This window comes from Tursiops truncatus, chromosome 3, assembly GCF_011762595.2.
Source record: "Tursiops truncatus isolate mTurTru1 chromosome 3, mTurTru1.mat.Y, whole genome shotgun sequence".
Classification (NCBI taxonomy): domain Eukaryota; kingdom Metazoa; phylum Chordata; class Mammalia; order Artiodactyla; family Delphinidae; genus Tursiops; species Tursiops truncatus.
Window position 1 is genome coordinate 116,833,017 of NC_047036.1, and position 14,178 is coordinate 116,847,194.

A 14,178-nucleotide genomic window follows, 5' to 3' on the forward strand; every position below is an offset into this window, starting at 1 on the left:
TGGGGAGCTGCAGCCAGTGGCGAGTGTGGGGGCGGGAGGCAGCAGGTTAGGCAGTGAGAAGTTAGTGGCGCTGCTGGGACGGGGGGGAAGGAGACGCTTCTTCCTCCTGCTGGTCCTCTCGTTTCCCGGGATTGGCGGCGGCGGTGGCCGCGGCCGCGAGTGACTCGGCAGCGTCTCTGGCTTCGCGTGAGAACCATGCTGACCGACGGCGGAGGCGGCGGCACCTCCTTTGAGGAGGATCTGGACTCAGTGGCTCCGCGATCCGCCCCAGCCGGGGCCTCGGAGCCGCCTCCGCCGGGAGGGGTCGGACTGGGAATCCGCACCGTGAGACTCTTTGGGGAGGCCGGGCCGGCTCCGGGAGTCGGTGGCGGCGGCAGCGGTGCGGGCGGAGGGGACGCCGCGGCGCTGGATTTCAAGTTGGCGGCTGCCGTCCTGAGGACCGGGGGTGGAGGTGGTGCCTCTGGTAGCGACGAGGACGAGGTGTCCGAGGTACGGCTCGGGGACCCCCGCCTCCCACACAGCTTGAGGCACGAATTCACTCTGGGCCGGCGCAGGGCAGGGGCCACCCTCCCGCTGCTCAGGCGGAGTCGTTTTCTGACAGCGATCGGCTCCATGGCGGCAGTGGCAGCGGTGCGGGCCTAGTGCGCCCTCGGCTTACTCTTCAGCCCGCGGCTCGAGCCGGACCGCTTCCCGTCACCATCCATAGCCCCACAATAGAGAATCCTTTGGTCTCTGAGCTTCGCGCGGGAACCGGGACTCCTCGGGCACCTCCCGCCCACCCCGCTTTGGAGATGGGGGGGCGGGGTCTTGCCAGAGTCCCTGCCCTTGGTACTGAGAGAGCGAGACAGAGGGTCAGGGTGAGAGAGGGAGAGTGAGACAGAGACAGAGAGACAGAGCTGGCTTGCCTAAAGAGCATTGCCACTGTACTGTGTCTCTCGTCAGAGTTGCAGGGTTGGACATTATTTGCCTTATGCCTTACTTGTGTGTTTAAGGAGGGGTCTTAATTCCCCTCTATAGTTTGAAACAGGTGAGTACTAAGGAGCTCTCTGCTTTTGCGCTGAAAAATCACGTGAGTCTTGCGCCTGGAACTTTGTGTGAAGTTAGACAGGAAAAGAAAGTTCCAGTGCATCTTTGAGCTTCGCAACAGCTGGATAGCTGAACTCTGGAGATTTTTAGGCTTGGAGAAGATGAGGCCCTGTATGGACACCTTTTGCAGTGAGGAAAATTTGTTATCAGGTCCTTAGTTTCTTTTAACTCCTATACTGGGCCTTTTTAGGTCTAGGCAACCTAGAATGGTAGGCATCAACTTTTGGGCTCTAGAGCAAAAGGAGATATTTTATATCTGCACTTTTTTCCCTTGACTTTGGCTTGGTTATAGTACTGTCTTGTGATGACTATTGTTCTAAGTGCTCAGAGTATTCTATTTTGGTTCTAAGGTGCCTGGTTCACCCCCTATGACATTTTAACCTCCAGTGTTGGTCTTAAAGTACAGGGATTTCTATATATGTACAACTATCCTGGCTTTTGTATTTGAGAGGAATAAGGAGACACTGCATTTGTGGGTTGTAGAATACATTTAGTGCGCAGTCTTGCCATTCTTGGTCTGAACAGGAATTCCTTTAGATTTAAAACCTTAGTGTATTCTAACCCCAATATTTTGCTTTGGAAAAAACTGTGTGGGTTGTAAAGGAGATAGTTCCTTGAATATCTGTATCTTTGAATTTCACTATAAGAGAAATAACTTCTAAGCCAAGGTGGGACAGGATTTTATTTGAGTAGGCAGTTAGGGAGAGACTCTCTGGAGCACTTCCACTCCTGGGCTTGTGGAACGCTTTCATTTAGACGTTGAATGAAAATTGATGAGAGATGAACCTAGAACACATTTACCTTTTACCTAAGAAATAAAGTGGGAATATCTTTAGGCTCTAAAAGATTAGAGTCTATTTTTCTTTGAAACTTCTAAGAGAGACTGAAAAGGTTTGCTTTGGTCTGGATGTGATAGAAGGATGATGTCCTTGATTTTCTGGACCATTTTTGCATAATTGTCATTGATGAGATGAAACATCACACATTTGTTTTTACTTCAGTAGTATTCTTAAATTTCTTCAGAGGTAGAGTGCTAGTGAGCTTCCGAAGTTATGAATCTAACTCTATGGGCTCATGTGTTATATCTGGGTAAATGAGCTTTTGAAATAACCATTTATGTGAGGCTTGTTCGCGCATCCATATGACATGGAGAAGAAATTCCTGGAATATCTAGTGTCTGTTGTATATTATGTGTGGTAGGATATAGTCTGTACCTTTGTGAGTGAAATGACCTTTTTTTCCCAAGCAAATTTCTTGGATTTTCTTTTCTCTCTGACAAGATGAGTGTCTTCTCCCATATTATTAACTTTGAATTTCCAGTGTGAAAAGACCATACATGATATTCTTCAAAAAACACTCACCCAACTGGCGTTTGATGAATAATAATAGCATCTTTATTTTCATCATACCTAGATGTTTTAGAACCAAATATTTAGAATGTAGACATTCAGAGAGATGGGTTGGTTTGTAGTTTGAGAGTGAAGTTTGTCTTGTTCCCTGAATGGGGCAGGACTAGGTGAGAAATGAGTAAGAAATGTGGAGGCCCAGTGCATTTGCTCTAGAGTTAGTTGAAATTCTGTACATTTGGTATACAGAAATGTAGATACTTTAAGGACCTCTTTTCTATTCATTATCAGAGCCTACAGCTGAGAAAAAACAAGGTACTTTCCTTGCTGGCTAAGTCAAAACACCTTTTAGTTTGAAGAAGGGGCTTGGATCTTTTTGTAAATTTTTTATATTAGAATTGTGCTAGCTTAGGGAATGTCACCATTTGGGATATTTGGTTCTTGTTGTTTTAAACATTGGGGTGAATACCTGTTTTGTATTTCTTCAGGCATGCTGAGCATGTTCCTTAGCTGTCCAGGGCCTTGAATAGAAGAGTCAGAACTTGCATTGGATTATTTTGAAATGTACCCATTTTTCAGAATAGAAGTCAGGTTGAAAATTCTTTAAAAATCTCTTTTTAAATGTTAACTTTAGATTTGTAGTCTTTTTTTTTTTTAAGTAAGGTAAAAGGAAAATAAAATTCCTAAAGAAAGGATTTTGGTGAGGTTTATGATCTTTAATCTTTTGTCTTAAGAATATGCATATACTGTATGTCTATGTGTGTGACATCTTCCTTTTAAAATTATAAAAGTAATATAGTCCTATGGTAAAAAAGTTCAACAGTGTAGATAGTAGATATAAGATGAAAAGTAAAAGTTCTTCTCACCTCTACTGACCCTTCAAATCCCACTCTTCAGAGATAACCAGTATTGAAATTTTTCTTTTAGAAAAATTTCCAGGCCTATATAGGCCTATATGTATATGTATACATGTTCATATACACACTTAAAAGATAGATATCCTATCTTGAGACAGGTGCTGTATTTACAATTAGTTAAAAGCACATGGAAATTGTGTACAACATTTTATAGCAAATTATAGCAAAAGCTTTGTAGGGGTTTTTTTTTTTTCCTGAAGATTATGTTAAAGAGTCAAAAGCACACACCATACAGAGGGTCCATTCTGATTTTCTCTAATAGCAGATGGATGATTTCCTTTAGGGTTACTTATGACCTACTATCTAGATAGAGCAATGTTTCTCAACAGCAACGTATCAACATTTGGGGCCAGATAATACTTTGTTGTGAGGGGCTCTCCTGTGCTTTAGCAGCATCCTTGGCGTTTACTCACTAGATGCCAGTAAAACCCACCCAATTGTGACAGCTAAAACTGTCCTTAGACAAAGCCAAATGTCTTGTGGGGCAAAATCACCCCTGGTTGAGAATCACTGGTCTAGAGGCCCACTCTTATCTGGGATGGCAATTTTGTCATGAATACTCTGTATTCAAAGTTCAGGTAAACAAGGTGAGTCACTGCTTTTAATAGCATCTCAGGGCTTATGCTCATAACCTGAACAAGAGAGAAATTGAAAGAGGGTACGGACAGGTGTTCTATTTTTTTTAAATTTAATTTATTTTATTTTATTTATTTATTTTTGGCTGCATTGGGTCTTCGTTTCTGCGGGGGCTTTCTCTAGTTATGTTGAGCGGAGGCTACTCTTCGTTGCGGTGTGTGGGCTTCTCATTGCGGTGACTTCTCTTGTTGCGGAGCACGGGCTGTAGGCACGCAGGCTTCAGTAGTTGCGGCAGGCGGGCTTAGTTGCTCCGTGGCATGTGGGATCTTCCCGGACCAGAGCTCGAACCCGTGTCTCCTGCATTGGCAGGCGTATTTTTTTTTTTTTTTTTTTTTTGCTGTACGTGGGCCTCTCACTGTTGTGGCCTCTCCCGTTGCGGAGCACAGGCTCCGGACGCGCAGGTTCAGCGGCCATGGCTCACGGGCCTAGCCGCTCTGCGGCATGTGGGATCTTCCCGGACCCGGGCACGAACCTGCGTCCCCTGCATCGACAGGCGGACTCTCAACCACTGCGCCACCAGGGAAGCCCTGGCAGGCGTATTCTTAACCACTGCACCACCAGGGAAGCCCCGGACTGGTTTAATGTTGTAAATTTTCCATGGTAAATTTATAATTTTAGGAAACTTAAAATGCTGTATTGTTTTTGAAAAATTCATTTATTGTCCATGAAAATGAATTTCTAAAAATCCTTTATGGGGACTTTGTTCAAGGTAGAAAGACTTTACTTCATAAATTATCATCAATAGTGATAAAATAGGAAATATACCTTTGCATTCTAGTGAGCAAATTTTGGAGACATAAAAATGTCGATTGAAGGAAAAATTACATGTTATTACTGTAACAATTTTTAAAAATTTATTTAATTTATTTTATTTTTGACTGTGTTGGGTCTTCACTGCAGCGAGTGGGCTCTCTCTGGTTGTGGTGAACACGAGCCACTCTTTGCTGCGGTACACAGGCCTTTCATTGAGGTGGCCTCTCCCGTTGCAGAGCTTGGGCTCCAGGCACGCAGGCTTCAGTAGTTGTGGCACATGGGCTCAGTAGTTGTGGCTCACGGGCTCTAGAATGCAGGCTCAGTAGTTGTGGCGCCTGGGCTTAGTTGCTCCGCAGCATGTGGGATCTTCCCGGACCAGGGCTCAAACCTGTGTCCCCTGCAGTGGCAGGCAGACTCTCAACCACTGTGCCACCAGGGAAGCCCCTGTAACAATTCTTTATATTGCATGAGCATCAACCTTGCACAAGTTTCATTCTATAAAGCCTTAAGACTTTACGTAAAATGATTCGTTGGTGAGTATGGTTATATGGATGGTTGGTCGAAACAGTTGATTAGGTATGGGTAGAGGAAAACCTTTTTGTGAAACTCGAAGTATGTAGAGGTTTTCTTTTGGTTATTTAGTACATTTTCATAGGTGATTTACATTTGTACAGTTCATAAGACTAATATAAAGGCAAATACAGTAAAAAGTCTTGACCTTACTCCTGCTCCCAAGTGTCCTGCCCTTTACACTTTAAATTTTTTATTTATTTATTTATTTTCGTCTGCGTTGAGTCTTTGTTGCTGCGCACGGGCTTTCTCTAGTTGCGGTGAGCGGGGTTAACTCTTCGTTGCGGTGCGTTGGCTTCTCATTGCAGTGGCTTCTCTTGTTGCAGAGCACAGGTTCTAGGCACATGAGCTTCAATAGTTGTGACTCGCGGGCTCGGTAGCTGTGGCTCACGGGCTCTAGAGCGCAGGCTTAGTAGTTGTGGTCCACGGGGTTAGTTGCTCCGCGGCATGTGGGATCTTCCCGGACCAGGGCTCGAACCCCTGTCCCCTGCATTGGCAGGCGGATTCTTAACCACTGCGCCACCAGGGAAGTCCTCTCACTTGTTTCTACTTTGAGATAATGCCCTTCCTACTCTTATGAAATTAATTTTTAAAATAATCGTGTTTGACAAAATATCAAATTGGAAAGTTCATGTTAGGACTCTGGGTAAAGCCTCAACAGTCTGGGAACCATTGATCTGAATGACTTGCTCAGGATCACACAGCTAATTTATAGTAGAAAATAGGTTATGTGACTCCCATTATAGTTATCTTAACTGCTACATTGTCCTGCTGACTGTTTCTCTTCTGATGCATGAACTTAATTAGTTGCTTAGGAAATGCCTTCTCAAACTAGCATTTAATCCGTAGTTGACCTTGTTGGAAAACTTTTATATTATGAAATTGGTGACTGCCATGTAGATCAATCAGTATATTAAGAAGGCAGTCAGGGACTTCCTGGTGGCGCAGTGGTTAAGAATCCGCCTGCCAGTGCAGGGGATACAGGTTCAATCCCTGTTCCGGGAAGATCCCACATGCTGCAGAGCAGCTAAGCCCGTGCGCCACAACTACTGAGCCTGCACTCTGGAGCCCACGAGCTACAACTATGGAGCCCGAGTGCAACAACTACTGAAGCCCCTGCGCCTAGAGCCCGTGCTCTGCAACAAGAGAAGCCACCCAATGAGAAGCCTACGAACCGCAAGGAAGTAGCCCCCCGCTCGTGGCAACTAGGGAAAAGCCCGCACGCAGCAACTAAGACCCAAGGCAGCCAAAAATAAAAATAAATAAAATTTTAAAAAATTATTAAAAAAAAAAAGGCAGTCAAAGGTGTGCCATTGAGTATTGGAGGAACACTACTTTAAGGTAATTTTGTAATTGCACTTAAACTCGGAAAGTTTAGGTCTTATTATTATTCATTTTAAGCGAATTAAGAAGTATTAGAAGTACCAGTATAGAAAGGCATATAACCAACTTTGCCACTATGGGAAACATTGGTTTTAATTTGTAAAAATTAAAATCTGTGTGCTATTCTATTGGTAGTTACTTATAGTGTATGTTTCCTATGAATAAAGATCATTTGCCTTTTGATGATTGACTGGTTTACCTTTTTTCTGGTCAACTTTACCTAAACCAGGAGGAAAGTAAAGTTGTATATAAAGCTTTTTTTTATTTGATAAGCTGAAATTTAGCAACAGTTTGTCAAAGAACACATTCTGCTCTTCCTCCGCTCTACAGCCTTCTGTTCTCACAGTTTTTCCCTTAATGGATGCTGTTTTCATTAGTAGAAAGAGTTTTTTTGTTTGTTTGTTTTTTTAAAGTAGATATCCCACCGTATCCTAGTCGTTTGATTCACTGCGTTAGTTTGCAATTTTGAAAAGAAAAAGGCAAGTACACTCCCAGGGATTAGCCCCAAGAACCAAAGAGTTGAACAGGAGAACAGTTTATTAAATTGTCAAGTTTTGATGCTTTGTAATGAGGACAGTTAGGTTGAGAACAATTTTTTAAAATTGTGGTAAAACAAGGATAACAAAATTTACCATTTTAACCATTTTTAAAAATTGTGTTAAAATGTACATAACATAAAATTTACCTGTTTGTTTTGGCCATGCCGTGTGGCATGTGGGATCTTAGTTCCTCGACAAAGGATTGAACCCTCGCCCCCTGCAGTGGAAGTGTGAAGTCTTAACCACTGGACCGCTGGGGAAGTCCAGAATTTACCATTTTAACCATTTTAAAGTGGTTTTAAGTACATTCACATTGTTGTGCAACCATCACCACCAGCCATCTCCAGAACTTTTTCATCTTCCAAAACTGAAACTTTGTACCCATTAGACAGTAATGCCCTGTCCTCCCTTCTCCAGCCCCTTAGCAACCACAATTCTACTTTCTTTCTCTATGATTTTGACTACTCTAGGTATCTCAAATAAGTGAAATCATACAATTTTTCTACTTTTTGTGACTGGCTTATTTTACTTAGCATAATGCCTTCAAGGTTCATCCATGTTTGCAGCATGTCTGACACTTAGCTGAATACTGTTCTATTGTATGTGTATACCATATTTTGTTTATTCATTCATCTGTTGATGGACACTTGGATTGCTCCTCTGCCTTTTGGCTGTTGTGAATATGCTGCTGTGAACATAGGTATATAAATACCTGTTCAAGTCCCTGCTTTTGCTTCTTTTCTGGTATATACCCAGAAGTGGGATTGCTGGAACATCTGTTAATTCTATTTTTAATTTTTTGAGGAACCACCATACTGTTTTCCATAGCAGCTGTACCATTTTACATTCCCACTGGCAAAGCACAAGGATTCTGATTTCTCCATATTCTAGCCAATACTTGCTTTCTATTTTTGAGAATAGCCATCCTAATGGGTGTGGGTTTGATGTTGAACATCTTTTTCATGTGCTTATTGGCCATTTGTGTATCGTCTTTGGAGAGATGTCTATTCAAATCCTTTGGCTCTTTTTTTTTTGGCCACACTGCCCAGCTTGTGGAATCTTAGTTCCGTGATCAGGCAGGGATTGAACCTGGGCCCGTGCAGTGAAAGCGCCAAGTCCTAACCACTGGACCACCAGGGAATTCCCCCTTTGCCCATTTTTAATTGGGTTGTTTTTTCATTGTTTAATTGTAGGAGTTCTTTGGATGTTAATCCCTATCACATGTATAATTTGCACACATTTTCTAATATTCCATTGGTTGCCTTTTTACTCTGTCGTCCTTTTGTGCTTAAAAGGTTTTAGTTTAGATGAAGTTCAGTTTATCTGTTTTTTTCTTTTATTGTCTGTGCTTTTGGTTTCATATCCATAAAGTTGTTGCCAAATCCTATGTCATGAAGATTTTTTCCCAATGTTTTCTTCTAAGAATTTTATCCTTTTAGCTCTTACATTTAGGTCTTTGAGCCATTTTGAGTTAACTTTTGTTTTTGGTGTAAGGTCAGCATCTAACTTCATTCTGTAGCTTGTGGATATCCAGTTTTTCCAGCACCACTTGTTGAAAAGACTGTAATTTCTCCATTGAGTGGTCTTGGTATCTTGGTTGAATTGAATTGATCTTATATGGGAAGGTTTTTTCTGGGCTCTCTGTTCTATTCCATTGGTGTATATGTCTGACTTTATGCTAGTATCTCACTGTTTTTATTACTGTAGCTTTAGTAGTAAGTTTTGAAGTCAGGCAGTATTAATCCTCCAACTGTGTTCTTCTTTTTCAAGATTGTTTGACTAGCTAGGGTTCCTTGAGATTCCACGTGAATTTTAGGATGGGTCTTTATATTTCTGTAAAAAATGCCGTGGGATTTTGATAGGGATTGCATTGAATCTATAGATTGCTTTATGAGAACAAGTTTGAATACAAATCTTACATAATTGTTTCACCACAGTAGATATTAGCAAATCAAAAAGCTTGAGACTGACAAAACATTTGAAAGCTTCTATGACAGGAGGAGACTGAGCACTCACTGATGTCCTCCCTGAAGCCATTGAACCCAGTTCACATGGAATACTGTGCTCTAAGTAGATGTTTATTTTTTCTTTTTTTAAGTCTTTATTGGATTTGTTACCATATTGCTTCTGTTTTATGTTTTGGTTTTTTGGCCACAAGGCACGTGGGATCTTAGCTCCCTGACCAGGGATCGAACCTGCATCCCCTTCATTGGAAGGTGAAGTCTTAACCACTGAACGCCAGGGAAGTCCCTAAGTAGATGTTTCTGTAATATAATCGTTATTTTTTCCCTGTTTGTCCTCATATTGACTAATTTGTGATTGATCATGATGCTTCATATGTTGATAAAATGCTAGGAAGAATACTTTTTATGCTTTTTATCACTAGAGATGGGATGAGTTCCATTTCGGAAAAATTGTCTCAATCTGGTATTAAATCTAGATAAATGAACCTGCAGTATTTTCTTTAATGATGTAGAATTTAAAAGTTTTCACATAGGCATTTTATGAAATCTGAGTCAGAAAATAAAGGTTTGGCCATGTCAGTTGATACCTTGAGTGGTACACTTTGAAAGTACTTCCAGCACTTATCAGCTTCTAATTGATTTTCTCCTCGTGTTTACTTATTCTGCTAAATCTCTACATTTCTATTTTGGCCTTTTAAAAATTGTACAGTTGATAAATTCAGTAACATATGTGACACAGACTGTCATTATCAAAGAGCAAACCCCCAAAGGGGCAGTAGTCCAATTATATTGGATATATTCTCTCTTTTTTTTTTACTACATTTTATTTTGATATAATTTCAAACTTACTGGAAAGCTGCAAGAAGTACAAAGATCTCCTCCCATATATCCTTTATCTAGACAGACCAATTTTGTTCATTTTGTCCCATTCCTCTCTCTCTCGACAAACAAGTAATTTATTTTCTGAATCATTTGAAAGTAGACTGCATACATCCTGTCTCTTTTACCCTTAAATTCTTTAGTGTATCTTTCCTAACAAGAAAGGCATTCTCTTACATAACCACGGTGTATTTATCAAAATAGGAAATTTATTAAATTTCCGAAGTATTTTTCAAATTCAAATTCCTAAAGTTAAAAAAATTGAAATAGAATTCACATAATATAGAATTCACTCTTTAAATTGTACAATTCAGTGTTTTTTTAATACATTCACAAAGTTGTGCAACCTTCACCATTATCTATTTTAAAAAATTTTCATCACCCCCAAACAAAACCTTGTACCCATTAGCAGGCATTTCCCATTCTGTCCCTGCAGCCTTTGGTAATCACTTTCTGTCTCACTGGATTTGCCTAGTCTGGGCATTTCATATAAATGGAATCATACAATATGTGATCTTTTGTGCCTCACTTCTTTCACTTAGTATATTGTTTTCAAGATTTCTACATGTTGTATCATGTATCAGTACTAAATTGGAATAATATGTTTTGTGGATATACCACATTTTGTTCATTGGTTGATGACATTTGGATTATTTCCACTTTTTTTTTTTTTTTTGCGGTACGCGGGCCTTTCGCTGTTGGGGCCTCTCCTGTTGCGGAGCACAGACCCAGCGGCCATGGCCCACTGGCCCAGCCGCTCCGCGGCATGTGGGATCCTCCCGGACCGGGGCATGAACCCGTGTCCCCTGCATCGGCAGGTGGACTCTCAACCACTGTGCCACCAGGGAAGCCCCTACTTCCACATTTTGACTATTGTAAATAATGATACTATGAACATTTGTGTACAAGTTTTTTATGACGATATCTTTTCAGTTCCCTTGAGTGTATACCTTGGAGTGGAACCTTGATCATATTATAACTCTGTTTTATTTTCTGAGAAACCACCAGGCTGTTTTCTGTAGCAACTGCATGATTTTACATTCCCAGCAGTGTATGAAGGTTCCAATTTTTTCACATCCTTGCTAACATTTTTTTTTTTTTAATATCCATGCTAGTGGGTATGGAGTTTTCAGTTGTTTTTTTTTTTAAAATAAATTTACTTATTTATTTATTTTTGGCTGCCTTGGGTCTTTGTTGCTGTGTGTGGGATTTCTCTAGTTGCGGCGAGCGGGGGGCTACTCTTCGTTGCAGTGCGCAGGCTTCTCATCGTGGTGGCTTCTCTTGTTGCAGAACATGGGCTCTAGGCATGTGGGCTTCAATAGTTGTGGCATGTGGGCTCAGTAGTTGTGGCTCGCGGGCTTAGCTGCTCTGCAGCATGTGCGCTCTTCCCAGACCAGGGCTTGAACCCGTGTCTCCTGCACTGGCAGGTGTATTCTTAACCACTGCACCACCAGCAAAGCCCCTGGAGTTTTACCTCATTGTGACTCTGATTTGCATTTCTCCAAAGACTAATGAAGTTGAGCATCTTTTCATATGCTTGTTGTCCATTTGTATGTCTTTGGAGAAATGTTTATTCAGATCTTTCTCCCATTTCTTGGTTGGGTTGTCTTTTTATTGTTGAATCATGTTTGTTGTTTGTTTTTAGGAAAAAACATGTATTCTGGATACATACCAGTCCCTTATCAGATACATGATTTGGAAATATTTTCTCCCTTTCTGTGGGCCATCTTTTCACTTTCTTGATTGTGCCATTAAATTTTATTTTTTTAAGTTTTTAAATAAATTATTTATTTATTTTTGGCTGTGTTGGGTCTTCATTGCTGCACACGGGCTTTCTCTAGTTGCAGTGAGCAGGGGCTACTCTTCGTTGCAGTGTGTGGGCTTCTCATTGCAGTGGCTTTTCTTGTTGCGGAGCATGGGCTCTAGGTGCGCGGGCTTCAGTAGTTGTGGCACACGGGCTCAGTAGTTGTGGCTTGCGGGCTCTAGAGCAGAGGCTCAGTAGTTGTGGCGCACAGGCTTAGTTGCTCCGTGGCATGTGGGATCTTCCCGGACCAGGGCTCGAACCCATGTACCCTGCATTGGCAGGCAGATTCTTAACCATTGCACCACCAGGGAAGTCCTGTGCCATTAAATTTTAAATTTTGGTTGGGCCCAATTTTTATATTTAACTAGTTTTTCTTTTGTTACTTGTGCATTTGGTGTCATGTCTAAGAGACCATTGCATAATCCAAGGTTATGAAGATTTACACCTGTTTTCTTCTTTTCTTCTAAGAGTTTTATACTTTTAGCTCTTACATTTTGGTCTTTGATCCATATTGAGATTTTATGTAAGATGGGAGGTAGAGATCTAACCTCATTCTTTTGAATGTGGAGATCCAATTGTCCCAGCACCATTTGTTGAAAAGATACTTCTTTCTCCATTAAATTGTCTTGACACCCTTTTCAAAAATCAGTTGACTTTAAATGTGATGGTTTATTTCTGGAGTGTTTATTTCTATTTTATTCCACTGTTCTATATGTCTTCTCATGCCAGTTCCATACTGTCTTGATTACTGTAGTTGTTTGTAGTAAGTTTTGAAATTGGGAAGCGTAAGTCTTCCAATTTTGTTTTTTTTTTAAGATTCTTTTGGCTATTCTGGGTTACTGGATATGTTTGTGCTCGTCATCTGGTCTTCGGAAGAGGTACAATAGAGGGTATTTTATATGCTACAGAATTTGTGGTCACACACGAAAACCACCCCTCCTCCATTAATAATATTCCATTTCTTGAAATTTCTGCCCCTCTTGTATACACTGAAGGTGGATGGTTGGGAACTCTTATCATTTAAACCTGTGTTTGCTAGGCTACCAGAAGAGGAAGTTGTTGTAGTGTTTGTTTGTTGTTTATGCATCCCCTCCCTGACAAAGCCTGGATATATGTTTGAGAGGAGACAAAACTGAAGAGGGAGGAGGTGATTAGTTTGGGTAGTTGTAGTCTAAATATATCTGATGTGGACTATATAGAGCTTGCAAGAAGACTATGGACAGAATTTCTTTTTCCAGGATAATAAACAAATGGATAAGTGGAATAAAATATAAAACATAGCAATTAGAGTTTTTGCATCTGGTATCTTCTAACAATTGCTTAAGAGTTGAGAATTTAATATTTGAGTAACACACAATTAGCTTGACACCCAAGCCAGTGTTATCACCTGTGTGATTAAACTGCAAAAACAAATCTTGGATGTTATTGCTCAAATGGTCCCAATTATTTTAATTTACTAGTTATTTTGACTCTGAATAGTGAGAATCTGTACTATATTTTAGTACCTGTTTTGCTTGAGACTTGACTGAGAAGTTAACAAAGAAAAGTTTATTTTCTTTTAGTTTGAAGAGACCATTATTTAAGGCTATACTTAAATCAGGTGCATGTATTTGACCTATTACCACCCCCCACAAAATTTTGAATAGTATGATAACAGTATCAAAAGTACTTACTACTATGTACTATCTCCTTGTTAATCTGTTGAAAGCATGCTCTCATTCTCTACAGAGGAAAATCAGTGTTTAGTTTGGGGTAGAGCCTCTTTTTCATGAACTGATATCTTGCATAATAAAATTATATCTTTCAGAGATTAGTGTCCTTGGCACTCTGTTTAAGAATTCTGATTGGTATCGTAGGGTAGATTCCACAATAACTTAACTAGAATCTACTATTTGTTAAGCTTTGTGCTGGGCTTTGGGATTACAAAGATGAAAAAATGTGGTCCCTGCCCTTAAAGACATCAGGCTTTTCAGGAACATGAACATTTCAGAGAATGTGAAAACCAGGTAAATTATTTATTCAAATTATATTTGCCCTTCTAAACTAGTTTTACATAATAACAAATTATATTTGAGTGTTTGTTCTAGGCATGTGTACCTTAATTGCATCACCTCATTTAATATTTTCCTAGTCTTGTGACAGTCCAAGATCCTAAACTCAATATATGGATCATTGCCCTGTGTTAGTTGGATGATCACTGTAAAGGTTGATGTTTGGATGTCTTACTTCAGGAGTTTGATGGACTTTAAGTGACAGGTTTAAAGGGGCAGTGATTTAAAATGAAAGGATACAAAGTTCATC

At 40.5% G+C, this 14,178-nt stretch overlaps 1 protein-coding gene across 4 annotated transcripts in view; it reads left to right on the forward strand.

Moving 5' to 3' along the window:
• Positions 1-50: 50 nt before the first annotated feature.
• ANKHD1 (ankyrin repeat and KH domain containing 1) overlaps positions 51-14,178 on the forward strand; it is a 116,050-nt gene continuing 101,922 nt past the window's right edge. For 2 of the 4 annotated variants that reach the window (XM_019924541.3, XM_019924544.3), the window contains exon 1: positions 57-489. In XM_019924541.3, the coding sequence (XP_019780100.1) occupies positions 196-489 (294 nt within the window). In that variant the 5' untranslated portion in view covers positions 57-195. Of the gene's footprint in view, positions 490-14,178 lie in introns of all 4 variants that reach the window. The other 2 variants (XM_004315414.3, XM_019924539.3) reach the window with 2 other exon arrangements.